The 25407-nt window shown below is 41.2% G+C and overlaps 1 protein-coding gene across 10 annotated transcripts; it reads right to left on the reverse strand.

The window, feature by feature from the left end:
* Positions 1-1734: 1734 nt before the first annotated feature.
* LOC107392137 (interleukin-6 receptor subunit beta) lies at positions 1735-25188 on the reverse strand. 10 transcript variants are annotated; one of them, XM_070546852.1, is made up of 16 exons: positions 25078-25188; positions 23653-23719; positions 22988-23117; positions 21519-21654; positions 15113-15270; positions 14862-15025; positions 14538-14703; positions 9761-9843; positions 9222-9453; positions 8802-8990; positions 8157-8258; positions 4891-5037; positions 4648-4779; positions 4475-4571; positions 4293-4374; positions 1735-4056 (listed from the first exon to the last, which is right to left on the reverse strand). In XM_070546852.1, exons 3-16 carry the CDS (start codon positions 23043-23045, stop codon positions 3535-3537), a joined length of 2268 nt encoding a protein of 755 aa, XP_070402953.1. In that variant the 5' UTR covers positions 23046-23117; positions 23653-23719; positions 25078-25188; the 3' UTR covers positions 1735-3534. The 10 variants fall into 10 exon arrangements, with proteins under 10 accessions (XP_070402953.1, XP_015825226.3, XP_015825225.3 ...); XM_015969740.3 differs by having other exon boundaries at positions 23566-23719; XM_015969739.3 differs by having other exon boundaries at positions 22988-23127; positions 23566-23719.
* Between the last annotated feature and the right edge of the window lie 219 nt (positions 25189-25407).

Genomic DNA, 25407 nt, shown 5'->3' on the forward strand with positions numbered 1-25407 from the left:
TACACTGCTTTTAAAAGCAAAACCCACAATCACTGATTAAGGTGTATTGTAGCCCTCTCAGAGTAAATAGCCTACTCTTTTCTAGGTCACAAGTTCAGACTGAAATGATCAATTTCTCCAATACAGCTCTTTAAATGCATCATTTGCTTTTTGAATGTGTTTAATTTTTTATTACCCAAGAAAATTCATAATTCTGTCTGATTTTACTCTTGTAAATATCCTAGTGAGCAGAATTTTTAAGGATGGAAGTAAATTTCATGGATTTAGACTATTTTGACAACTTTTTGTTAAATCTTGAACATTTTTGAAAATTAGATGAAAACAATGAATGCAGATGAATAATCCTCTGAAAGTGAATTACATCCAGGTTTATTTATGTGTTTTTTACAGGATTTTCTAAAATATTGTCTACTGGATCCACAGCTTGATAATGGGATGTTTTCATGACATACACTTTAGCTAGAAGGTGAGTAAAGATTAAATTAAACAAAACACAAGTAAACATTGATATATGCCCTGAAATTCCTGTGTAAAAGCAACCTGCCCCACACACACATTTTTATAGTCATGTGGCCTGTTTTTCTGTCCCTCTGTAAGGGCCGTCTCATCTCTCCAACAAATTTGGTTTGATTCAACTGTCTTCTGAAGAATTGGAGGATCTGCTGAAAAAGAAAGAGGAATGAAAGAAAACGATCTTTTCTATAACGCATTTCAAGATAAAAGTCACGAGGCACTTCACAAAAACAAAACAATTTTAATATAAAAAACATTTCAGAAAATGATCAAAAACATGTTTAAAATAAGCTAGAATTGAAAATTGTGATTAAAAATGCAAAGAAAGAGCGAGAGAGAGAGAGCGAGAGAGAGAGAGAGAGAGAGAGAGAGAGAGAGAGAGAGAGAGAGAGAGAGAGAGAGAGAGAGAGAGAGAGAGAGAGAATAGGAAAGAGTGAAAGTGAATCCTGGGGAAGGCATACTAGTTGGGGAGAGCAGAATAAGGAGAGGGTTTGTGATGAAGGTCATACAAAAGCCAGCCTGAACAGGTGAGTCTTTAGCTGCTTTTTAAAGGAGACCACTGAGTCTAATGATCTCAGGCTCGGGGGGAGAGAGATCCAGAGTCTGGGGGCCACAGCAGCAAATGATCTGTCACCTTTGGTCTTTAGTCTGGTGCTGCACAACCAGTAGGTTGAAGGCTGAAGAGGTGAATCAGTCATTGAACGAGGTGTGTTGGAGCAGGAGAGCAGCTAGAGGCCCTCCAGGAAGATAAACATGGTCTGTTAAAACAAATTAAAATAGTTTAAACAAATAAACTTCCTCCTATTTTATATTGTTGGGAATTACAGCTTTTCAAGTTGCATCATCAGAGAACAGTCCCCTTTTGCCTAAATGTTATGCTTTGTTTCTTAGTTCATACTTTGTATTCCTGAGTGAGTTCATTATTAGATCATTTCCAGCTCTTAAAGTGTCTCATATTGAAACAAGATCACAATAAGTCCAAATATATAGTTTAATTCTTCCACCATAATTTGCTTTACTTGTTGCATTTCCCATAATGTTGAATTATTTCCACTTTGTTTTTAAAACTCATCTTATTTTGATTTTTAGCGCCTCTTAAAACGTTTTAGGTCATTTTATTTTGTTTGGGTTTGTTCCCATGTTTTTCTTATCAGTCTAATTTTATGTCATCTGAATGCAGATTTTTGATCTTTTTATGGACATGACTCTGGACTGAAGAGGTTGATAGCTTAACATTTAATATACAGTGCAACCATCATGTAAGCAAAACAAGAAGAAATGAAAACATGTTTCCAGTTTTAAAATAAAAACCCAAAATTCTATATTCAGACACAAGATTTCTGCAAAGTTAAAATAGCAGCATGCACATGTCTCTGACAGCGTTTCAATAATTTATGGTTTCACATTTAAAACCTTGAAATAAAGAGGAATCTTTCCTCCTGCTTGGACAAAAATAAAACATATTTCACACGTAAAGGTCACAGTTCTTTTGCAATTTTTATCACAATCGACATCTAAAGTAAGATAAATAATCCAGTTTTAAAACAACCACATGCAAATTCTAAAAATAACTACAAAAAAACACAAATTACACATCAGAGGAGGTTGGAGGACCACGCTGCTCAGAGCTGTAGGACAAATCCACAGCTGCATCACCCCTGGGTGGGTCTGGGTGGCGATCTAGGGCTGTGGGGGCGGCCGGCCGTGCGGGGATCTGGGTGGGGCCTTAGGGATTGGGTCCTGACTTGTATGCTGCCGGGAACAAGGCAGGGACACGCGGCAGTGCCTGGCCCAGACTCAGGGGCCTCAGGTGGACCTTAGCTCCTCTGAAATAATAACATTTCTGTCCCATCATGGGGGAGGGGGATGTCCAGGAGGAGGAGGACCCAACCTTGCCTGGATGTCTCATATCTTACATATTCTGGAAGTTGTGCAAATGCAGGGATGGGAGTAGATATTCTGCTGGGGTGGGGCTGGGTTGTTGCCCTCGGGCTCCATGGGGCTCTGCGGTGCTGCTACTTTGGGCCCTGGCCAGATGGGCTGGGGTCTCCATGCCCTGGGTAGTAGTTTGGGAACGGAGGTGCCTATCAGGGTCAGTGGGGCAGATAGCTCCCTGGAGGGGACAGCCATTCCTCCCCGTCCCCAGACATTTTCCTCCTCCTGCTCCCTCACATCATCACACAAACATGCACAAAGGACCTTGGGGGGTGGGTAAGTCAGGGGGTGCGGGTATGGATCCCATATTCGCAGTCCTGTGGCAACCTGCCCCCCAATTTTATTTTCACATTAAACACTTCCACCAATGACATTCCACGCAAAAACACACTTGGGGCCTTTGGAGTGAGCACACTCAATGACATTTGGCAGGGGGATCTTTCAGCCTCACCCTGAGTGACGGTGCACTCCATTGTCGCTTGGCTTCCGAGGGCTGGAGGCTAGGAGTGGGAGGTGGGAGGCTGCGGGCGGGCCTGTGGGCTTGCTGCTCTTATCTCCCGGGACTCTGCTGGCTGCTGGTTGTGACCCCCCAGGGCAATCCTCTGCGCCTCTTCAGAGGGGACTGGGGCTTTTCTGGTTACAGTCTCCCTGGGGTCCCTGCGCTCCGGGACAGCTCCTGGATCTCTTGGGCTTGGAGCTCCCTCTGTCTTCTACGCATCTTTGGGGGCAGATCTGTGGCCCCTCACACTCTCTATTGGACACTCCTATAGAGAAACCTTACATTTACATGCATGTACGCACACATGTGCTCACATGGTGCTCTCATAAGTATGGACTTGCATGTTCAACACATGTCTTAAGGCTGCGGTTGGCACTTAATGCACTGTGATTTATTATCATGTGATTGCTCAGTAAAACAATGTTGATTTTGTATTTCCTCATCAGGTTTACATCTCTTCCTTTCTCTTTCATCTCTGACTCCGTGTCTGGTTGGAATTAAAAAGCATCCAAAAACACTAACAACAAAAAAATAAAAATAAATAACAATAATCCACAGAAAGAAGGGGAGCTTATATCCTAAAACTTTCAACGACAGAATCTTTCTTTAGCAACAGTACAGAGTTTGGGTGGTTGAGAAGAACGAGAAGCTCTACTTAAGTCTGGTAAAGACACACCACTCTGAAGATCTTCTGGAAACAAAGGAACGCTGGTCTGCTCAGATGGAGACAGCTGGAAAACAAGAGACTCACTGGCTTCATTTGCTGGGAACTTGATGTCATTGCTGTAGATGGTTGTTGGACTTCCAAAGAACTGGTGCTTATAGAGCGGGAGGAGGGTTGTCTGTGGGGGCTGACAGTCGCTGATGTTAGAGTAGATGTTCATAGAGAAATTGCTGCTGGAAATCCCCTCTTCTTCTGTTCGGTTCCTGGTGAACAACTGATCAGATGTTTTTAATGGGGGAGAAGAGGAGAGGAGGGGGAAGTAACTGTGGGGACGAGAGAGCAGCAGGCAGCTACGGTTCTTGTCCAGGTCCTGCAGCTTATCCAGCAGAATGATGTCAGAGTAATCGTCTTCAGGCTTCGCCTGAACCACAACCAGCCTCTTAGTCTGAGGGGAAAACACAACATTTTACATGCAGGAATAAAGTGTATTCACAAAAAGGCAAAATATTTCCAATGGTTAAGTAGAAAGATTCTGAAACCTTCTGATTGCAGTTTTTCTATGAAAAAACACTTCAGATAAATTACTGCATTCAAAAAGAAATTTGAATATTTTAAATTGTGTTTTCTTAGGATTTACCAAAACTTTGCTGTTAAAAATCATTAAAGAAAGACTGGTCTCACATCCAAACTGGTGTCAGGATTCCAATGAGACAAGGTGCTGTTGGATGGATCAGGAATACCTAGAGACAACTTTTGTTTCACCCTAACATCACAGAGACAAACAATAAAAAATCACATGTAACCCAGTTTCAAAATAGCAGATAGTCATTGTGCAGGCTTGAGTTTTAAGGCTCATCTCTCACATCTGTGTCTGTGCCAGACAGGCCACCAGCATCAGCACCGTTGCCATGAGAACAATCGGAACAAGGACATACGTGACTATAGACATCTCCTCAGAACCTTAACACAAAGAAATATAAGTTAAATATCCATCATTTAATGATTCTGGGTGTGTGTTTCAGGGTTCCATCATTACCAATAAGCACATTAGCCAGGTTCCCAGCTGGACTGGTGCCAGCGACAGTACTAGCCTTCATGAAGATGTCGTAGATACCAGGTGACATGTTCTTCAGAGTGTGGCGGCAAACATGACCAGGAACTACAACGCCTAATTAAATAGGAGAAGGTAAATCCTTTAAGAAGCAAGCATGCAGGTTTCAAGATCTAGAAGCAAGGGAAGCTCCCTAAATGTGTGCTACAGTGTTTATGCCTCACTCACTCTTTGCTGGGTGGTGTCTGCTGCTGTAGAAAAGGGTGTAATTAGAAATGAACCCATGAAGAAATTCCACAGGTGGAGGAGTCCAGCTAAGCTCCACCGAGAAGCCGTTTATGTTTTGCACTTTCACATGAGGACCAGCTGAGGGCGCTGTGGGGACAGCAATTAGGAGAAATCAGAGTTGCTGTTTAATAGTTTTAACATTCAATTCAATTCAGTTTATTTATATAGCGCCGGTTCACAAAAAGGGGGATAGGGTACTAGGGCCCTCAACAAAGTATACATGTCATTTGATTCTACTTATCAGTGCACTGACTTCAGTTAATAATGCCAGTTAGTTAAAAGATTCCTATGTAAGAAAACCCAGCAGATTGCAACGAGTCACTGACTTATTGTGTCAGTGACTTTACAGCAAATCAAACTCTGCAGCGAGGCTTCTAATTGGAGCAAACAGAAGAGCTCACATCACTCCTGCTCTCATGTCTCTGCACTGGTTACCCGTTAACTTTAGAGTTCATTTGAGAATCCTGACAATAACTTTCAATGCTCTACATGGTCAAGCTCCTTCCTATATTACTGAACTGTTAAAGCCTTATGCTCCAACCCGAGCCCTCAGGTTCACACACCAAAACCTTCTAGATGTTCCAAAGACCAGATAGAAAAGTCGAGGTGATCGCTCCTTCCAGGCTGTTGCTCGTCGACTTTGGAATGGACTTCCTTTATCCTTACGGAGTATTGACAGTCTAGACACCTTTAAAAAAACTGAAGACCCTTTTATTTAAAGCTTATTTGTTTTCATTTTTGTACCTGGTAGCAACAAACAGACACCACTGAAGGTAATCAGAAGTGAGGAACAGAAAATGAAATGATTCTTTCAATGTTAAGATCAGCAGAAACTCCGAGAGGCTGCAGGCGCATCAGTGAGTTTGCGGCCACTGCGCAGGGGAAGGGGGGAGAGGGCTGAAGCAGGCAGAAAAGATGCAAAAACCACCGTTGTTAACAGAAATGTGTGTTAACTTAGAAAATGCGGGCACAAGTTTAATTACTTGTTAACTTTCTTCTCTAACGTTAAGACTGCTGCACAAAAAAAAAGACTGCTGCTCGCGTGGGCCCCCTTGTGGCTGTGGGTGTGCCCAGTTTGCCCATATTATAATCCAGCCTTGTTTATACTCATCTTTCATTTGTTTTATGATATGATGATTTTATAATTTCATGGCTTCGTTTTTCTGATTTTAATTGGTTTCTGTTTTAAGGTGATCGCGATTTTATGACTTCATGATTCGTTTTGTTTTTGATGTGAAGCGCTGTGATTCTCTTTCTTTGATAAGTGCTACATAAATAAAACTTACTTACTTATATGACGCCACGCGCGCGCGCGCGCGCACACACACACACACACACACACACACACACACACACACACACACACACACACACACACACACACACACACACACACAGAGTTTAAAAAGGACACACACTTTGTTAATATTACTGAAAACAACAATAAGTTACAAGTGAATTTCCCTACGGTGGGATCAATAAAGTCACTTAGGCCAGCTTTTCAGGGGAACCCCAAAACGTTCCCTGGCCAACCGAGAGACATAGTCCCTCCAACATGTCCTAGGTTTTCCTTTAGGTCTCCTCCCGGTTGGAAGTGCCCGGAAAACCTCACCAGGGAGGCGTCCAAGAGGCATCATGACCAGATGCCCGAGCCACCTCAACTGGCTCCTCTCGATGTGGAGGAGCAGCGGGTCTACTCCGAGCCCCTCCCGAATGACTGAGCTTCTCAGCTGATCTCTAAGGGAGAGCCCAGACACCCTGCAGAGAAAATTCATGTCGGCCGCTTGTATCCACGACCCCGTTCTTTCGGTCACTACTCAAAGCTCATGACAATAGATGAGGGTACGCATGTAGATCGACCGGCAAATTGAGAGCTTCGCCTTCTGGCTCAGCTCTCTTTTCACCATGACAGATCGGTACAACGCCCGCCTCACTGCAGATGCAGCACCAATCCGTCTATCAATCTCACCCTCCATCCTTCCCTCACTCGTAAGATACAAGACCTCGTCCCTGACCTGGAGAAGGTATTTTACCTTTTTCCAACTTAAGACCATGGTATTGTATTGTATTGTATTGTATTCTATTGTATTGTATTGTATTCTATTCTATTGTAGTCTATTCTATACATTTGAGTAATTACATGCCATTGCATGGCAGCAACTCAAGGGATTTGGCATCTCCATTTGGTAAAGATGACTTGGTGAAGTTTAAACTCAGCACCAGAATACAGAAGAAAGGATTCAAGTCCCTTTGAATGTGACTGTCATGATCCTGCCATGTCCTGACCTCCATGCTACCACCATCCAACCCATCAGCCTTCATGCATCACACCTGGCCCCCTCATCAAGCTCATGCCACACCTGCCTCACCAGCTTTATATTCCACAGTCAACCACCAGCACTCTGCCAATTGTTGAACGTACCTGCTAGTAGATCTTCAAGCCTGTTCATCCAGCCTGATCATTGCTTACCGACCTCGTTTCATGCCTGACCCTTGCCAAGAACTCTGCCTGCCTCCACGACCTACGCCTGACCATGTCCTGAACCTACCTTGTTCTGAACCACGCCTGTCTTCGACCACGTCTCTCGCCTGCTCTTCGAACCTGCTTTGTATCATCCTGGTTCCGACCCACGCCTGAGCTCGACTCTGCCTTTACCTGAACTCTGCTCTGGTAACATCTACTCTTAGCTTCAGGATAATAAAGACAGTTTTCTACCACCTACTGTGCTCTGGTGTCCTTACGGTCCTAAGACAAGCCTCACGACAGTGACACTGTTGGTGCCAGACAGGCTGTAAGTGTTTTAGACATTTTTGATCTTCTAGGGTTTTCACCAACTACCTTCTCCTGGTTAAAGAGGGAATGGTCTGAAAAAGAGCTAATCTCTAGAGAGCAGTAACTATATCTCAATATAATCAAGAACCTTTGGAACGTGGTGGAACGGGTGATTCACATCATGGATGTAATTGTGCTATGCTATTAACATAGACCAGAACCTCCAAGGACGGCTTCTAACCCTTTCATTAAACTGACACTAATCAAGGTGGTTCTGATATCAAAAGAGTTCAACCGGGCATTTGCAGGTTGAATCTAATTGGCCATTGAAGGAGCTATTGGTGGTAGCCAAAAATTCTAGACCTAAAGGTTACACATGATTAAAGATCTTTTCAAACAGACTAAGATTAGCATGAAGAGAAAATTTACGTACGCCCTTCTCTTGTATAAACGCGGAGCGTTCTGTTTTCTCCTGCTTCTTCATTTTCATACAAAGCCTTGACAGAAACCGCATACTGTTCCATCGGCTTCACTCCTACAAAAAAAAAAGAAGTTAATATTTTCCTTTAAAGCAACAATGTGTCGTTTTTGACCGTTAAATCTCTGGAAATATCCATCAAAATGTTGAAAATGAATGATGCCCAGTTATTGAAAAATATTGGTGGCTTTGTAACATTTAACCAAAAATATCAGGTCTGAAATACATGGGAGCAGGTTTAAGTCTCTGGGTGGCACCATATTGGATGCCATGATTCCTTCTACTGGAGCCCATGAGGACAAAATGAATTTACCAATTCTTAACAGTTACAAAACTTTTACTATTCATAAAAATTGTTTTACAGATTTAACTATTCACTTGCTGCCAGTGATGAAAGGGAGTCTGATATGCTTGTCATTTTGCTGAGGTTTGCACTTCCCAGGGCTTTTTGGCCCTAATGGGCATCTGTTGGAAAGGTCTTCAAAACAAAAATACTACTTGCTTGCAATGATTTAGGCATCTACTACCCCCGTATTGCCAGGAAAAATACACACTGTCACTTTAAAACATTTTACAGCAGAAAAACAAAGGTTTGGTTACCTGTGATGAGCAGCTTTGTGGAGGAAGTATTCACCTTTTCCCAGTAGAGGATGCTGCTGTTTTTCTCTCTAACAGAAAACCACTCCACAACGAAACCGCTCACCGATCGATTGCAAGGAGCCGTCCAGTGAACTTCCAAGCTGCTTTCACTTAGAGGAGTGGCAGTGACGTGACTCGGGGGAGGTAGAACTAAATTCATAAAAAACTAAAGATGAAACAAGAAACCTTTTTCTCTTCTTGTTGTTGGTAAAAGACACAAAACTCCCCAAAAGTCATAAAACTTTAGAAAAGTCTGACTCAGTAATGATTATTTCCTCCTACAGAAATTCAATGTCTTGTTACATAAAGGTTCAAAATTAGCAAAACATCAGGGCAGCTGCTTTGTGCATTATTCAAATCCATCTTGAGATCCCCTCTCACCTGTTTTAGAAGAATCTGGGATCCAGATTCTGGCCTCAGGTGACTCTCCTGCAGAGGTGGAGGCTGTCAGAGAGCAGGAGTAGCATCCAGCAGGGAGAGACAAGCTGCAGAAAGCATCTGCATTTTGCAAATCTGTGCAGCTTCCATGATCACTAATAACCTGAGCATCTTTTGTCCGACAAGTCACATTGTAGCAAACAATTTTGCCATTTGCCAGAAATTGAGGCAGGGGCTAAAAACAAAACACAAAGAAGAGAAAAAATCTGATGCTCTGATTAGATACCTACGAGATTGTTGAGGTTCAAGTTTGTTTTGAAAAACAAAAAGCAATGAATGAAAATATTCTGAGACATTATTACAAATGAAATTATTCTGAAGGATGGTCATTAAAAATGTATTACATTCCAAAATGATTAAAATGTTTAAGTACAAAATGATTAGTTGTGAGAAACTAATATAGCACACACACACACACACACACACACACACACACACACACACACACACACACGCGCGCACGCACGCACACACGCACACACCTTCCAGAGCAGGGAGATGAGCCTTGATCCATTCCTGTTAGTGTTTTCTACTTTCCTCCAGAGAATTGGTGCTGCAGATGGGGCTGGTAATATGAAGTAAAAAAAAAAGTGTAATTAGAGAGAGACATGTCCAATCATTTTCATACGGAACATGAAGGTATTTTTGGCCTGCAGTAAAAACATGAAAACATTCCTGCTTATTAACAACAGCAGAAATATTTTCACTTCCTCCCCCACTGCCAACTCAGTAAAGGCGTATAAATGAGGATCCTGTTCATAGTTCATAGAATGATTGCCCAGCTGTTGGTAAAGAAACTATTTGGGCTAAACAATTTGCGGCATAGGGCTGCGGAGTGGTGCGGTGGTTAGAGCTGTTGCCTTGCAGCAAGAAGGTCCTGGGTTCGCTTCCCAGCCTGGGATCTTTCTGCATGGAGTTTGCATGTTCTCCCTGTGCATGCATGGGTTCTCTCCGGGTACTCCGGCTTCCTCCCACAGTCCAAAAACATGACTGTTGGGTTAATTGGTCTGTCTAAATACACCTTAGGTGTGAGTGTGTGTGCATGATTGTTTGTCCTGTGTGTCTCTGTGTTGCCCTGCGATGGACTGGCTCTCTGTCCAGGGTGTACCCCGCCTGATTGCCCATTGACCGCCAGTGTTGGGAGTAATGCGGTACAAAAGTAATTAATTACTGTAACGCATTGCTTTTTGCTGTAATGTGGTAATGTAAGGCATTGATTACAGGGAAAGAAAATGGTAATATTTACTCGGTACAATTGTCAGTAACGCAGTAATTACAATGCATTTTTAAACCCAGAATCAAGATGTGTTCCGTAAAAATTCAAATAGCGGGAAACCCGAAGAAAGATCCGGTATCTGCATATATTACATCATTTATGGACTCAGCTTTGCGGGCAGAGTGGACGCCGCGGTAACGGCTCAGCTGCAGCTGCACGCGGCCGCTGCAACATTCACCAAATCGCTCCACTAAAACAAAATAATTCACCTGCGATCGTTCATATCAGCGCATATTCTCTGGTATTTTGTGCTTTTCTGACATGCTTTGCCTCAGCTGAGTTCATAATCTGTGCCCCGGTGATTTCAACTCATTACTGCTGGAGCGCCACGCATGTGAAGATCCCTTTGGCTGATCGTTAGAAAGTAGGAAGTCTAGGAAACAGTTTTTTCTGGAAGACGGAGAAAACATGCAGCATGCAGGAAGGTTAGAGAGAGAGAAAGGGCAGGAAATTATTCAAATAAAATCAAGAAAAAAAGAAAAAAGTAGGTAGATTTATCCCCAATACACATTTTTACCAGTGAAAAGCAATAATATATTAGCATTTAATATTTATACATGTGATAGAATCAGATCACCCCAGAAGTCAGTCCCACATCCAGGGCCGTATCAAGGCATTTGGGGACCAAGGCAAATAGGCTTGGAGCCCCCACCACCTCACTCCCTGATCAGTTAATCTAAGATGGCAGCGTGCTGAGAGTACAGATTGTTGTTGCTTTTATTTAATAAACAATCATTTTAAAGCACTGTTATTATATCTGACTGTTTTTAACAGCAATCCTAGCTCAAACACCACATCACCTTCCACATATATGTCATGAGCTCAGTGAGCATCACATTACCAGATTCATATTGAAGTTGTACTGGTGAAAGTAACAAAGTAATTCAAAAGTAGTGTAATGCCTTACATTTTAAAATCAGTAATATTGTAATGTAATGAATTACTTTAAAATGAGGGTAACAAGTAATAAATAATGCATTACAGTTTTGAAGTAACTTGCCCAACACTGTTGACCGCTGGAGATAGGCACCAGCTCCCCCGCGACCCTACGTGGACAAAGCGGGTTCAGACAATGGATGGATGAATTTGCGGCATAGCTGACTTATTGTCTATAGAAACACTGGGATGTTTGGGAATGCAACACCACACAAATCCCCTTCACATTCAACACGGGAGACCCCCCAAGGATGTGTGTTCAGCTCCCTGATCTTTACCTTACAGACCAATAACTGCACACCAATCCACAACATCAACCACTTCATTGGGTTTGGAGATGACACACAACTGTGGTGTTTCTCATTGGCAAAACTACCAAACTGGCCACCCAGTACAGCAACATTAGTATCCTCAATGTGGAGAAAAGAGAGGAGATTGTAGATGACTTCAGAAGACCAGAAAAATAACTGCACCAGGTTGTGCACATCAGAGATGACCTCACTGGCCATGAAAGCTCAGCAGTACCTCTACTTCCTCCACACCGAGGAAAGCTAGAGTGCTCCTCCTATCCATCGACATAAATATACTGGGCATCTCCTTTCCATAGGCTCCAAAATCACGTTTCTTGAGGCCAAATGGGAGGTGGCCACCACCGCCATTTTGACCGTGTCACAGGTTCCGTCCAGCCCAGACAATTCCAAAAAAGGGAAGAGAGGAGGAGCTGAGGGTGGGGCTGTAAGGCTGGGATCAACTGAAGACACCCGGTCGAACTAGCTACAAGCTAACCTGAAGCTAACCCTGGCTAACCCAAAGCTAATGCGGAGGTGGGAGCTAAGCTAAGGGAGATAGCAACCTAGCTACAACCGGAGTTAACTGTGCACAACACCAGAGCTTCTGAGTCAGAGGTACGCCGGGCTGACCGCTGGGTAAAACTGGGTGGAACACAGAGGTCTCCGAGACCTCCACAAGCTAGCAGCCGCACAGCAGACAAGCACCGCTGCAATCTGAGATGCGCAGAGCGGCCGCTGGGGAGAACCAGGTGGAAAGGTTTCCATCCCAGAGCTCCACAAGCCGTCAACCCGCGCAGCAGACAGAAGCCGCGATCAGACAGAGATGCGCCGAGCTGCGGGAAGGGGAGAACCGGGCGGAAAACATCGGTCTCCCGAGAGCTCCACAAGCCGATAGTCAGAACCCAGCTCCACCAACATGTTATATTTCAACCCATTTTCTAAAGTGCAGCATTATGTTAAATGCACTGGGTTTTACCCTATTACATTTAAATTTCATGGTTAAACAGTACATGTTAAAATCTAAGCTCAGCTCGGCAGTGACCTAAAATACATAAATATAATTTTACTTATCGAAAAAAATGAAGTGGAGACTCCTTGGACGTTCTATTAGTGCAATTAATGCCACATCAAGTAATTTTGTCCAACAATTGCACAAAAAATATCCAAAAAAGAATACACAAACACAGAGAGCAGTTTCCAAGCCAGACCGAGGCTCTACTGAGGCCTTTCCACGGAGCTAGCTCTGTGGTCATGTGGGTCGGATGCTAATTAATTATACAGACTTTTAGGCTTTTAATACACTTAAACAGAAGAGTGAGAAAAAAATTCACCCCCCTCAGATTTGTCATGAGTGTAAACTAGATAATTTAAACCAAAACATGTGTTGGTACCAGGCTGTAAACATGTTTATTTCTGCTGTGAAATTGGTATTTTTAACATGGGAGTCAATGAGAATTTGCTCGGTTCTGACACCAGCCCCCAGCGGATGAGGGTGGAACTGCAATTTATTTCATTTCCGGGTTTGCTTCAATTTTAGAGTTGCGTTGTGGAGGCTTGCTCCTATCACAAAACCACCGCAATTTGTGACCAACTGTGTGACTGTGTGGGATGAAAACTGCAGTGCACAAAGATCCCCTGTGCCCCTCAGGACACCAAACAGCTGGGCTGCAAGGACATTGTAGATGACCCCACCCACTCAGAAGCATACCACATCTCTAGAACCAGAACCAGCAGACTGAAAGACAATTTCCTCCAACGAGCTGTAAGGAGGCTCCGCCTTCTCTGCTTTATGGCCCCAAAACCTCTGGACTAATTGATCACTAAACAGACTTTCCTCACCACGAATACATTTTCATGCCAGTAATAGAAAGATAAACTGTGATCAAGTTAGTTAAGAAAGGTTAGCTCTTTGGCTTTTTTTTATTTCGTTGGTGGGCTTCATGCACATATGACTTTTGGTCAATTTAAGAAGAAAATTTTGCAGCTGAAAGCCTTCAAGAATAGTAAATAAAACCAGCTAAAATCAACTTTAAAAGCATTTGGGAAAAGGATAATGATTATGTTGCATCATTCAAATTCAACAACTAGATGTGTAACAGAGGAACGTTGTAATAAAACAAGAGCTAGTTTAGATCTTAGACATTTCCCAATTAGAAAAAAAAGTACAAAGTATTTTTCTGCTCAACTTTGGGGCTGTGAATAGAATATTCAGACTCATTTATGCAGCTTATTATATTTCTCGACCCTTTGCAAAGACACTGGATTGTTGTAAGATCTGCTAGATTCTTGTTATGACACTTTACCAAGATATTACCAAAAAAGGTTAAAACAAACCACACTCTACATCATTTACTTGATGCAGCTTTTTAAGTATGAAAATTAACTCCTTTATTTCATGTGCCTTTCCAAGAAATGTAGATGTAGATGAAACTGTGCCAAAAGCATTAGTGTTCCTTTGTTGTTCTGCTCAATCAGCTGTTTTGATAAGGTTTGTTTCCCTTATGGAAAATAAAACTGGTTTGTCAGTTCACAGCAGCAACGTAATCTATTTTTGGCAATACAAACGCTTGAGAAAGTTTAAACAAAGTAATCCAATTAAACCCTTTAAAATCCTTTGAACATCTTATAAAATCCTCCTAGCATAATGTCATGACTTTCATATTTTCACATCAATGTAACTATCTCCTTGTGAATATTAAATAATATTAATATCAGGCTATTTATTCAGTGATGTAGATAATCTATGTTTCCCCTCACCATCCTCTGCTGTCCTCCCCTGCAGTGCGTTGCTCCAAGAGCTCCATGGGCTCTCCGGGCCCTGGTAACGGTTCCTAAGCCTGATGACGTATGAAGTGTCAGGTCTGAAGAAACAAACCATTAAGCTGTAACCGGTCACTGTCACATTCATGATCTGAACATCCACCTGTATGAACAAGAAAAACAATAACAATTACCTAATAAGAAAATCATTTGAAAGTTAGATTTTTCTACTTTAAGATATTCTCCTTTTCATTGTTTCAGATCATTGCTAATGGATGTGTTTATTTGTATGTGTTCATTTTCTGCTTGGGAGAGTTTCACCTGTTCCCGTGTGGTGATTTCTATTTGAGAGTTGAGATTTCCAGCCTCGATTTCTCGGTCAGACACAGGAAAGGACGACAAATCGCGATTCCAGTGTATGTTCAGACATTTGGGTGCACCATGAACCTGCTTCACGCTGCTCAAAATCACTGGAGGCAAGATTACTGAGAAAAAAACCAGTAAGTGTAAAATGAACTGGAAAGTAGGGATAAATAGGTGGTTGTACTGGTGGTACTGGTGTATGGACTCACCTTCTTTCCTACCAGACTGACAGCGAGATTTTGATCGAACGTCCCCGTTTTCATAGTGTGCTACAATGGTGACGCAGAACTCAAACCTCACAGAAGAGCCGTCAAGGTTGGCGGTGCACCTTGAGCTGGATGTAGTGCAGGTGAAGGTCTTCAGGGAACTAAAGTTGTCAAAAGATATTTTAAATATTGCATCAGTCAATTATTTTGTTGACAAGAACGATCGTCACTTTTCCCATGAGGTACAACAAAGATTGTGCATCTGTGTAATTAAGAAACAGCTAAAAGTAGGTGGTGCCCCTCCTATGTACTCTCCTGCAATATTCTCCAATTAGTATTTCTCCTTGTTTTGAGTGCTGCCAGGTGTTCCAGTCACGGGTGTATGGCTAGCACACATTCATTGTGTCAGCCCTGGTCTCCAAACTCAGGACCAAGTTACCAACACCATTACATTGGTTTTACATGACCAACTCTTGGAATGGGAATGGGATGCCATTCCACAGCAACATGTGACCAGACTGATGACCAACAAGAGGAGGAGGAGCCAAGTTACTGTGGCTGTATACATGTATTCTGCATGCTACTGACATAATAGTAGTAGTAGTAGTAGTAAAAATAATAGTAATGAATTGTATTTGTATTACAATTTCAAAGTGCAACAGCATAGCAGTGTATGCACTGGTGGATGAGTGAAACAGGGCTTGTTGTTTCATAGAGCACTGTAAAATCTAACCTTCTTCTGGTTACTGAATGCCACATTTTACATAATGCAGCTGCTCTCCCGGTCCTCCGAATAGATCAAAATTATCCTGTACTTTGACAGAGTAAAACTTTTAATGGTATGAATGTTACAGTGGATGCTTTTTGGTACTGATCATTGTCACCACTCACTGCCGAAGCAGTTGTGACGTACCGATGTCTTATCAAAGTTCTGAAAGGGCTTAAATTGTATGGAGACACAACAGCGGTCCATCATATCTCCCGGTCAGTTTACCCCTCCCAGAAATTATCCTGAATCTCTAACAATGGTAATGCGCTCCATGTTTGCTAATGATATTGCCAAGTGGAAGTATGTAAATGGAGAATACAGAGGGGCCCAACACAGAGTCCTGAGGGACTCCACAGGTGTCATCATGGGTGAGCTCCAATGCTTTGCCCAGGGCAACATGCTCAGTTCTGCCAGTCAGCTATGAGGTAAACCAGTATAGAAGTATGATGTATTGCAGGTGGTGGATGAGAATACAGTTAAACTGACTTGAAAGTGCTGTTTTAAACATTTTTGTGGAACAGTGAAATAATCCAACCCAAAAGGCAAAACAAATCAACATTAAATGCCTTTTTGGCACATTTTAGGACATTATCCACACATTTAGCTGTGTTGCTTACTCCACAGATGAACATCCTAATAAGTTGTACCTGGTAGTTAATATGACCAATTAGGCTTTCCTATGATATAAATAATGCCAAAATGTTGCAGAAATCTGTTGTTTTGCTATCAGTAGTCCCTGTGTTAGGAAGCACCAGTCATCATGAGTGTGATCATTTTTTCAGTGTTTAGCAATAGCTTTCCTTTTCTCTTTTTTTACAATAAATGGAGCAGAGTCCTCACATCAGATAAAGTCAAAAAGGGAAAGTTTGAACTTGTGATTTAGTTTACCCCTCTAAAATAAAATGCTGATGCAAAAAGGGCAGCAAAAGAGATGATAATATTTCCTCCAAGGAAAACAGGAAATATAAACTGTGACTCTCTTATCAATAATGCCATCACAGCATCAAAGATCCGATGTTAGATCCAAAGTTGATTACATTTGCCTACAGCATGCCAAAAGACAATATTACCGTTTCCAAATTACAAAAGCAACATTGATTTGCTATGGCTAAATCAAAATGTGACTAAGCCAATTTGACTGGGAAATTTTACATCCACAAAAGACATAAAGCAGCAGTCTAACTGAAATATCCTAGTCAGTTTTAAGATAAAGAAAGGTAAGTTTGAATAGAAGGCAAGAAATTAAAAGGCAGTTTGACGAGATGAGCATCTGTTACTAAGAGGAAATGCATGAAAAAAATTTGCTGATCAATCGCAGACCAAACGAACCAGATATAAGACAACATCAGTGTTTGTTTCCTTCCTACCAGCAGATGAATATTCCTCGATAATGTTTTCATCAAGCTGACTTTTACTATTGTGCAAAACAAGAAGAAAACATGCTTTTCGTTCATTTTTCACACCAACGACTGCAAGCACACATTTTAATTACATTCTTACAGTGAGTGAGCTTAAATTTACAAGAAATTCTGTGATTGTGGTGGGCTGCCTAATGTAAATACAGCAGAAACAACATTCACAGCCTCCTCCTCAGAGGAGCATCTGGCCATTCAAGCCCCTGGTTCAAAAACTTCAGAAAATATGTTTCGTGTCTGAGTTCTGCAGCTATGTTAAGTAGCAAAGTTTAGCAGTATAATGTCATTCTTAAGAAATGACCTCTAGTTTACCCACCAGCTCTGACCTGCTGCAGCAAATAATTATCAATTTTAACAAAATGTATGTTGAACCTTCAATCATCATCATCATCATCATCATCATCATCATCATAAAGAAATAAACTTAGAGCCGAAAAACAGAATAATCAAAACATCTTTTATATTACATGCAATATGCTAATAGAATTCAAATGCTTATGGGAAGGGAAAAAATAAAGAAATGATCAGATGTAAACATTTCCATAAAAGGAAAACCTGAATGCAAATAATAAACCATTAATGTCACCCACCACTGTTTCTCTGCAGATCACCTTAAAAACGTGGACACCTGAACCCAAAATATGAAATAGCTAGTTCAAAATGCAACAAAATATGTTGCATTCAGGCTCCCAAACACCTTTTTAGCAAGTGAGGGAATAAAGAAGTGTGGAAGCCACTACTAGCTGCTAATTCCTGTACAGGCTGGACTGGATCACCAACACTGATGATGGATACAATAATACGGGTAGACTTAATCTGATTGGAAAACTCATGCCCTTTAATGTGGGAAACAAAATGCTGAGTGGATTTTTTATCCTTCTGTGGAGGTTGGGCGTAAATTGTTCATCAGTCAATAAAGCTCACCGCTCTCAAATTACCTTACTGAAAGAGAGGAGCTTTTGTGTCCACAAGGTTCGTTATAGCACTGATGACATAAACATAACCATACACATTATTTGTCATTTGTAAACTTCCTGCCTCAGCATGAAACCCTATTAATCTTTGATTGTGTAAGAAGGGGGACTTTTTTTTGCAGTGGTGTCCCCAAAAAAGTTTCATAGGGGTGGCCATGGGACCAGTGAAAACTGATCCCTGTGGTAACGTTGGGAAAGTTTAGCCTATAGTGATGCAATACATGCTCCTTTATTCATTTTCATAAATTTATGGTTTGCGTGAACATTAATATGACTTATTAAAGAACACCGATTTACCTGGGTGTGGACAGCTATTTTCTAGGGGGGGGGGGGGGGGGGCATGGCCACCCCTGTCCACCCCTTGGGGGCACCACTTTTAATATGTGAACACTTATTCCCACTTCCTTTGAACATGTTCTGTAGACTTATTTATTGTATTTCATCTTTCTTCTCTCGTAGTTTTGTTTTATGTTTGTCAGAAATGATCACCATTGATTAACTTGTTCAATCAATCAATCCTCGGAGTGCTGTTTCTCAGACTGATTATGGAGTAGTTTTGATTCCTAAATTTTTACAGTTAGGTTTAATTTCAAAAAGTAAAATGGTTTTTCCTTCCAATTCACAAAATGCCTGTAAACACATTTAAATCTCTTGCAGTGACTGAGCTTGAACTTGCAGGACATTCTGAGAAAATGTACTAACATGCTAATAGTGTGTCAGTTCATGTAAAAACCACAAAACGGGTAGTTTTGGTCTCATTTGGAAGAAAATACTTGTCTCTTCCAGCCTCTAGCTATATATATATCTGGTGCAATGTAACTTACACCAAGGTGGTTAGTGAAGCTTTGCATTGCAAACAGTTGCGGAATGCTAAGTGGAAGCTGATATATTTAACCAAAGCAACACACTTAGCATTTTTAATCAGTTCCTGATTTACCAAAATCTCTTGTTTTCCTTGAATTATTTTCTCTGTCTCCTAATTTGCTTTTATTAAAAAAAAAAATCTAAATAGATTTACTTTGAAGAGTCAAACACTATTTTGTGTGTGAGTTAAGTTTAGACATTTACAATTTATTTTTTTTTACTTTTAGCTTTTTTAATTTACTTTTATTTTCAAAAAGTTAAAACGTGCTTCCTTCCAACCACTTTCGCAAAATACCTGTAAACACAAATTTTAAGCAAATCACACTTGCAGTGACTGACATTGGATTTGCAAGAAGCTCTGGAACAACGGACAAAAATGCTAATAGCATGCTGGTTAATGTAAATGCACCAGAACTGACCAGAACATATACTTGCAGCCCCATCCTGCAGGATGCAGCCAACTATTCTAGTGTCTAACAGCTTCTGGTAAAATGCAGCTTTAACACTTTATAGGGCACTCCTTAAAATATCTTAATTTTTTAAATTTCAACCCCAGAATGTTATTGTAGTCCATAACCAAAGTGAATTTCTGTTGTTACAATTTTCAAAAATATTTATTTTCACTCAGAATCTTGGAAGATCACATAATTCATAAAATATGAACACCTGTTACCAGTTCCCGCAGAACACCCGAAAGAGATCGAAGTGTTCACAAAATGAATTACAAAACCTTGAAAAACAAATGACAGGAAGGAACATATCAGCAATAGTATAATGACTGGATAAATCCTACTCAGCAAATGAGAGGAGAGAAACTGCTGCAGCTGCAAAAACCTGTAGAGTGGTAAGACCAACAAAGTAAGGGGAGATGTTTGTTTATGGTTTATATAAAACAGGGGCAATAATCATGTATAATGATCATAAAATTATTTTCACATCTATATCAGTGCTAGTGTCTTTACCAAAGAATGGTAGCAGAAAAAGGTTATTGTTTTAGACTTTTCTCTGTGGGTTAGGGTTCTAGGGGTCCCTGACTTAAATTATTCTGGATATGATAGAAGTATAAATGAAGGCAGGAAGACCCAGCTTTTTTTGTTCATCAACATCATGAAATTTTATTTTTAAAGCACTTCCCAATGACCTGGAAACGCCCCGTCTCCTCTATATCAGTTTTGCCCTAGCAACAACCAACAGACACAGTCCAGCTGACCGGAGGGCACATCTTGGAACATACTGTTGCAAAAGGTCAGACAAGTATCTGTGAGTGCATCACGCAAAGTCTTAAAATTGGTCTGGTAGTGAACCAGAAGCTAGTGAAGAGAGATGCTCACCCCATTTTTACTCTCAGGAATCTGGCAGCTAAACTCTCAACCATCTGTAGCCTTGCAAGAGTGGTCTGACTGATCCCAGCATACAACAAATTACAGTAATACAGCCCTGAGATAACAAATCTGTGAACAACTGATTCCAAATATGGATTTTACAGAGGTGACTTGAACTTTGACAGCCAACATAGGTGGAAAAAACAGGATTTGACTGTTGCATTTATTTGTATTTCAAAAGTTAGAGCTGCATCCATTACGACTTTCTCAAATGGAGCCAATAAGGAAATGTCAGTGCTGTCCAGGGTGCCATTTCTCCTACTTGGCCGACTCACAATCAGCTCAGTTTTCTTATCATTAAAGTTTGAAAAGCTGAGAGCCAACCCCAATTTAATGTCAAATTAGGAGCGGCTGCACTGATCCGATGGTGCCTAGCCTTAGGGGAAAGTAGACCTGACAGTCATCAGCATATAAATGGAACTTGATATTCTTGTGGAATATTGCCCTGAGTGGCAGCAGATAAATATGAAAAGTAAAGAGGGGTGAGAATAGAACCCTGTGGTACTCCTCAGGAGAGATAAGCACACTTTGATGAAGAGTTGCTCATTTTACCACAAACGCTCCTCCCTTACAGGCAGACCCTAACCCACTGGATGTATTTTTATACTTAATAAAAACAGAGCTGACAAGCAGATGTTTTTCTCGGAAAATAAGACATCCTACCAGCAGATCTGAAAGCAGATACTTTTATTCCAATTTAGAGATTATCAATAAAAATATCATTTTTGACCCCTGCCCTTTTTAATGTCTGCTGCTTTGACAAGACAACATATGAATAATGCACCAATCTATGTGTCTGACACAGCTTCACGGTAGTGGCATCACAATAGTTTTGGGTCGTGTGCATTGGCGTGTGATTTCTAAACCCAGAGAAAGTTGTGAAGGGTAAACAATAGAGTTGCTTTATGCAAACACATGAAAATGACAAACAGCAGAGATGCAGGGTTCCTGCCCGTCAGCAATGATGCATGCAAATATTTAAAGAAAACAACACTTTTGTCTCACTTCGTGTTTCTCTGAACCTGCAGGGTGTAATTTGTGATCACTGATGTGTCTCCGGGCTCCCAGCAGCAAGTGACGTTACGTCGCATAATGAACACACATCCGATGAGCCTCGGGGGTTGGGGGAAGGCCTCTGAGGCTGAAAAAAAGGAGTTGGAGTAGGAAAAGTTTGAGTTAACAAGTCATTAGAATTTCTATTTCTGAAAATGATCAATCTTCAAAAGCATGAAAATAAAATAATAAAACAATGTTTTTTCAAAAGATTAAAAGCAAATGTCTGTTACTATGAAGCGTAAAAAGAAATGGATGTTATGTCAACAAAGAGCTTGTCAGAAGTTGCCAGTAGCCTTGAGCTTTTACAACATATCTGAGGTAAGTAATGCAATGCAATTTCCTGTAAATGACTACTTGCAGTTATCGACATGATCTTATGTGTGGCTCAGCTTGAGTTGCATCATCTTAAAAGTGTGAAGATCTGTTTGAAAGCATCTTCACAGCAACAGTTTAAAATGTCAGTTTTCCTGCAGTGAGAGAGCCTGTTATGTTGTTTTCAGCTTTAAAGATGTTGAACGCCCATTTAATCAACACATTTGCAGCGGTCTCTAGTAGGAATTAACAGCACATTCTCACACCCGAAGCGGCTAAAACTGACAAAGGGTGACCAAGTGGTCACGAGGAGCCCCAAGGCATCGGGTGGCGACAAGCTCTGCCAGAGCGTCGCTTTTTGAAGCCCGTGGGAAAACGTACATGATATGTTCCTTCCTTTGGATGTTTAATCAGAATATTCACCGACATTTAACCTCTAGCCTTAACCCAGTGTCTTGACTCCAGTGCACCATTTTTAGGAACTAGAAGTGATGCCACATCACAGCTGAGCTTCAGATGGCAGAATTTGGAGTCTTATTTCCTGATTATTGAACATCTTGCCTCAGATTGAATGAGAACAACGCAACTCTACCACTGACTTGAAACGTTGATGTTTTAGCTCTACAAATAACACAATCCTGGAGGAGTTCTGTTGTGTGGTGAAGTAGCTAATGCTAACGGTTAGCTTCTGCCAGCCGAGTTGTTCTCTGTTGTTTCTTGGATGCCAAACCAACAACAGTCTTCCTCATCGCAAGTCAAGACGGGTGAGTTCATGAATGTTAAGTGACAGTGTGATGACTGAGCTGTTGGGCTTTTAAAATCCCAGAGTTTAATCGTCTATTTTCTATCAGAAGATAATGCAGGAGATAGGTGTAGGAGAGTATTTTCATGTAGGAGAGTATTTTCTTGTTCAGCCTGCATGAAAATCTCAAAGAGAAATCATTTTTTGGTGCTCCATACCTTTAACCTTCCAAAATTATTCAAAAACTAGCTAAAGTGCAGCACTGAAGCTTTGAGAATCAGTGCTCTGATTTTATTCAAACATTAAATTCTCCTCCTGAACAAACACCTCATGATCACAGAGACGTAAAAGAAGGAGAAGTTACCCAGAGCGAGCCTGGCCCCCAGGACGAAGATCCACACCGCAGCTGATCTCCGCTCCATAAGGTCTCGCTCTCACTTTCCTCCCATCGTGGTCTCGGAGACTTCGGCTCGTGTTCGGCTCTCCTCTGCAAACTGTTGAAAGCTTTTCAGATTCAGAAGACTCAATCTTCTGATGTTTTTAGCTTCCTTGAAACAAGCAGTAAAACACGTTTTGCACCAATATTTGCATTGCTTCATATGTGGATGTGTAGGCAGTGTCATATTACAACATAAAAAGTCATCAGCCCGTTAGAAATGCTGCCAGTGTTCTAAATAAAAGGCCACTTGATTTTCCTACCTGTGTGTATGAAAACTAGCTCTGGACACAAATCATAAAACACACGCTGCACTACTTGTCACGCTCTGCTGGTCTAAAACGCCCCACCCTTCATTTTGGACACCTGATTTTCATCAGTCAGCTCACTTTTACAAGTTTCATAATCACAGTCCTGCAGTTTAAAAGAGCCCAGTTTGTTCACTGGACATCAGATTCATGTTTTCCTCTTCAGTTCGTTTAATTTAACTTATTTAGTTCACCTACCTCCTCCTTCTAATTCACCTGCATCTCAGGTGCATTCACTTACAAACATGACTTTAGAGTATGTACCATCCTGATGATGATCCTCACCGATGTGTGAGGGCTCGGACTCTTAGGATTTAGAACAGAACTCAAATCTTGCTTGTTTTTGGCATTTCTGTTAAAAAAAAAAGGCAAATGGTCTGTATTTTATTTACTGCCTTCTAGAGTCCTAGAACCCCCCCCCCCCCCAGTCATCCTCTCATGCTCACACACGTTCACACCCTGGTGGTGATTGGCTACAATGTAGGCACAGCTGCCCTGGGGCACACTGACGGGAGCGAGACTACCAAACGTAGGTGCCTCTTCGATGACCACCAGCAGGCAATGTGGATGGTGTCTTGCCCAAGGACACAGCAGCAGCGTTCTCTGCTGGGAGCCTGGATTGATCCTACATGTCTGATTGCTGGACAACCCGCTCTACCTCCTGAGCCGCTGCTGCCCCTTAACAACAACAATCCTGATGGTGGAATAGTTACCTCACTGTGTTGTCAAGGCAGAAGAAACATAGCACCTGAAACAAGTTCACAGCTGTGTTTTTTGTGAATGGTAGCAGTTTGGCAGACCTGCACAGCTGTTAAAGTTCATGGTATATGAAAATATTTCCAATGAAAAGTTTTTAATAAAATATTCCCAAAATACGTAGACAAAACTCTTTAAAATTCTAAAGGTTAAATCCAGCATAAATTATTCAAATACTGTGTTTACTTAATTGTTGCTGCCCAGATAAAACTCCCATGACCCACAAACCTTTGTTAACCAGATGATAAGAGCCCAGCTAGATAAAATATTTGGACAAACGTGCTGTTTGACACTGAGCACCAGGACTGGACTCACATCATTTCAGTATATATTTGATTTCTGTGAATCATTCCAAGACAGTGATAGAAAACATTGGGATCCTCATTTAGGACAGACAGAAGAAGATAAGCATGGATAACTGAACCTGTGAGCATTGATAGTTATAAATGAAGTTGTGTGTTCCGTTGCTGAGGAGCAAATAAAAAAATGTAAATACATTTTTATGAATGTTAAATAGAGATTTAACAATTTTGGTTGAATATTGATTATATAAGGAGTATAATCCATAACTCTGAATGCTTGCACTAAACTTTCATTGATTATTTTAAACTTTTCCATTAACTTTTAAAACAGATGCATCAAAATAAGTAATTAATAAAGTAAATATGCAAAATCTAGATGAAATATGTGACTTTCAGCATTAGAATTAGTAAAACTGTTCCACTCATAAATAAATCACAAAACGCTGAATGAGTTGGTTTCAAACTCCTTTTTTTCAATAATCGGTGCATTAGGGGTTAAAAACAGCCAGCCGTCTAAATAAATCTACTCATTTAAGAGATTAATTTAGCATATAATCCATTTACCTGCTGAAGATTGTCACGTTAGCCACACTGAGTTTAATAAAGCATGTTCTTCTTTTTCTTTTTTGTTCAAATACAAAGATCCACTTACCGGAGTGAGCTTGTTCTGTCAACACACATCTATCTGAACTCTCCTGCTCTGATTATGCAACACGTGCGCTTTCAGAGTTGGTGACAAACACATCTGCACCGCCCCACCGTGGATCATTCTCCCCAGAGCTATGAAAGGACGGGGGTGGGTCCTAAACTGAAGGTTTGAGGTACCTGAAAGGGTCAGGGAAGGCTGACTCAATATTTAGATTTATTAGTGACTCCTTTTATAAATGTGACTATTATCCAACATATCACCAAAGCCATCGTGCTGACAAGAAAACACAGAGACCCGCAGAATGGGCCACAGGACGCCTGCTGCACAAAGTCT

The sequence above is a fragment of the Nothobranchius furzeri genome, chromosome 18 (genome assembly GCF_043380555.1).
Source record: "Nothobranchius furzeri strain GRZ-AD chromosome 18, NfurGRZ-RIMD1, whole genome shotgun sequence".
Lineage (NCBI taxonomy): Eukaryota > Metazoa > Chordata > Actinopteri > Cyprinodontiformes > Nothobranchiidae > Nothobranchius > Nothobranchius furzeri.